Here is a 2439-nt window from a genome sequence, read left to right as displayed (position 1 = left end):
GGGACAGGGACACCGGGGTGTTTGGGACAGCAGGGGCTCAGGGATGGGGACAGAGATGGACCCTGGGGTGTCAGGAATTGGGACAGGGATATTGGAGAGTCAGGAATGGGATGGGGACATTGGGATGTCAGTGATGGGGACACTGGGGGGTCAGGGTCATAGGGGTGACCGGAATGGGGATGGAGACAGAAGCACTGGGCATTGAAGGATGAGGTTTGGGATGGGACAAGGACACAGCCACTGAGGTGTCAGGGACAGTGATGGACACGGCAGGGGGACACTGGGGCATCAGGGATGGAGATGGGATGGAGATGGTGCCGGGGACACCGGGGGCTGCCCCGTGCCCCTGCTCACCTCGAAGCGCTGCAGGAACTGGGCCAGGTTTCCCTTCAGCTCGGGACACTCAGGCACAAACATGCGCTGCTGGTCCAGCACGTCGTACGCCAGGAAGTCCACGTAGGTGATCTGGGGGAGGGGCAGGGGGGGTCAGCCCCCACAGGGACTCCCCAACCCCCCCCAGCATCCCCCACCTACCTTCTGCCCCGCAAACCAGGGCCGGGATCCCAGGAACCGAGACAGCTCCTGCAGCTTCTTGGGCAGCTGCTCCAGGTAGGCCGGCTTCAGCTTCTCCTGCACGGTGCGAGGGGCACAGCTCAGGGGGGCTGCTCCCCCCGGCCACCCCAGAACCCCGGGCCATCACCCCCCGACTGCAGCCAGCCAAGGGATGTGCCCCAGCACACACCCCCGGGCTGCTGGTGGCCCGACCCCGTTGTCCCATGTTGGGGAACAACCCCAGGGTCTGGGGGGAATCTGTCCCCCGCAGGGGGATAACCCCAAGGTTTGGGGGGGATCTGTCCCCCCCCCAGGGGGATAACCCCAGGGTCTGGGGGGGATCTGTCCCTCCCAGGGGGATAACCCCAGGGTCTGGGGGGGATCTGTCCCTCCCAGGGGGATAACCCCAGGGTCTGGGGGGGATCTGTCCCTCCCAGGGGGATAACCCCAGGGTCTGGGGGGGATCTGTCCCTCCCAGGGGGATAACCCCAGGGTCTGGGGGGGATCTGTCCCCCCCCAGGGGGATAACCCCAAGGTTTCGGGGGGATCTGTCCCTCCCAGGGGGATAACCCCAAGGTTTGGGGGGGATCTGTCCCCCCAGGAAGATAACCCCAGGGTCTGGGGGGGATCTGTCCCACCCCAGGGGGATAACCCCAGGGTCTGGGGGGATCCCTCCCCCCATAACCCCCACGGGGCTCCTCACAAAGTCAGGGCTGTAGCAGATCCGGGCAAAGTTCATCCTCAAATCCATGAGCTGGTTTTCCAGCAGGTCTATGCGCTGCTTCTCCTCCTCCGTCTCGCCACCTGCGGGGTGGGGAGGTGTCAACCCACCCCCCACAAAACCGCGGGGACCCCCCCGTGCGCTGGGACCCCCCACTCACACATGTTGTGCTTGCGGGCGATGTAGCGCAGGATGGCGTTGCTCTGTGTCAGCTTGGTGGAGCCGTCGATGAGGTAGGGGAGCTGGGGGGGTGCCGGGGGTCCGAGTCACCCCCGTGACCCCCACACCCCCTTCCCACCCCCTCCCCATCACCTACGTTGGGAAAGTCGAGCCCCAGCTTCTCCTTCTCCTTGGTCCAGTCGCTTGGGTCATAGTCAGGGGCTGGGGGGGCAGAGAGATTTTGGGGGGGGTCCTCCAGCCCCTCTGCCCCACTCGTGGTACCCACAGCAATGGGGGGATGCGGACATTGGGGGGTGTCCCCCCTCTGTCCCGGGACACCCTCTGCCCCGGGACACCGTGGAGAGATACAAGAGAACGTTGCCCATGAAAAGGGTCAAGGTCCTTTTATCGGGGGGGTCGGGGGAGGACAAAGGTGACCCCCCCGAGCAGGCAGGAGGGGGTCACGCTGTCAAGTGGGGGGGTTCCCCCACCCCGCTGCTTTCTGGCACAGCAGCAGGGGCAGGGGGTGGAGGGATTTGGGGGTCACTCCCCGCTTGCCCCCGCTCACCTGGGCCCGGCCGGTACTGGCGCTCCTGGTAGGGGGTCTCCGTGTACTCCAGCAGCAGGCGGATAGCGTGGGCCAGCTGCGGGGCACAACAGCCGCTTTTGGCACCCCAAAGCCCCCCCGGACTCTCCCCCACACCCTGGGACCTACAGCACCCCCAGATCGCTCCGGGACCTCCAGCGCACCCCCCCAGCCCTGCGCACCCCCGTCCCCAGCGCGCCGCTGTCACCCCTCGGTGCCACTCACCCCACGGATGTCCCAGTACCCCAGGGTGACCACCATGGTGACACCGTTCTGCGAGAATGCGGACCGGGACGGACTGGGACGGACTGGGACGGACCGGGACGGACCGGGACGGACTGGGACGGACCGGGACAGGACCCGCCCCCGTCCCCTCCCCCTGGCGTCAGCGGGAACGGGCAGGGAACGGGCAGGGAACGGG

At 66.9% G+C, this 2439-nt stretch overlaps 1 protein-coding gene across 2 annotated transcripts in view; it reads right to left on the bottom strand.

The window, feature by feature from the left end:
- Positions 1-2365, bottom strand: part of LOC107214729 (glutathione S-transferase 2) — a 7348-nt gene extending 4983 nt beyond the window's left edge. The window contains exons 1-7 of one of the 2 annotated variants that reach the window (XM_015650372.3): positions 2244-2365; positions 2001-2076; positions 1590-1654; positions 1434-1515; positions 1256-1356; positions 535-630; positions 355-465 (exon numbers count right to left, since the gene is read on the bottom strand). In XM_015650372.3, the coding sequence (XP_015505858.1) occupies positions 355-465; positions 535-630; positions 1256-1356; positions 1434-1515; positions 1590-1654; positions 2001-2076; positions 2244-2279 (567 nt within the window). In that variant the 5' untranslated portion in view covers positions 2280-2365. The remainder of the gene's footprint in view (positions 1-354; positions 466-534; positions 631-1255; positions 1357-1433; positions 1516-1589; positions 1655-2000; positions 2077-2243) is intronic. The other variant, XM_015650371.3, reaches the window with a different exon arrangement.
- Positions 2366-2439: the final 74 nt, after the last annotated feature.

The sequence above is a fragment of the Parus major genome, chromosome 26, assembly GCF_001522545.3.
Source record: "Parus major isolate Abel chromosome 26, Parus_major1.1, whole genome shotgun sequence".
Taxonomy (NCBI): Eukaryota; Metazoa; Chordata; class Aves; order Passeriformes; family Paridae; genus Parus; species Parus major.
This window is presented reverse-complemented; position numbering and strand designations above follow the sequence as displayed.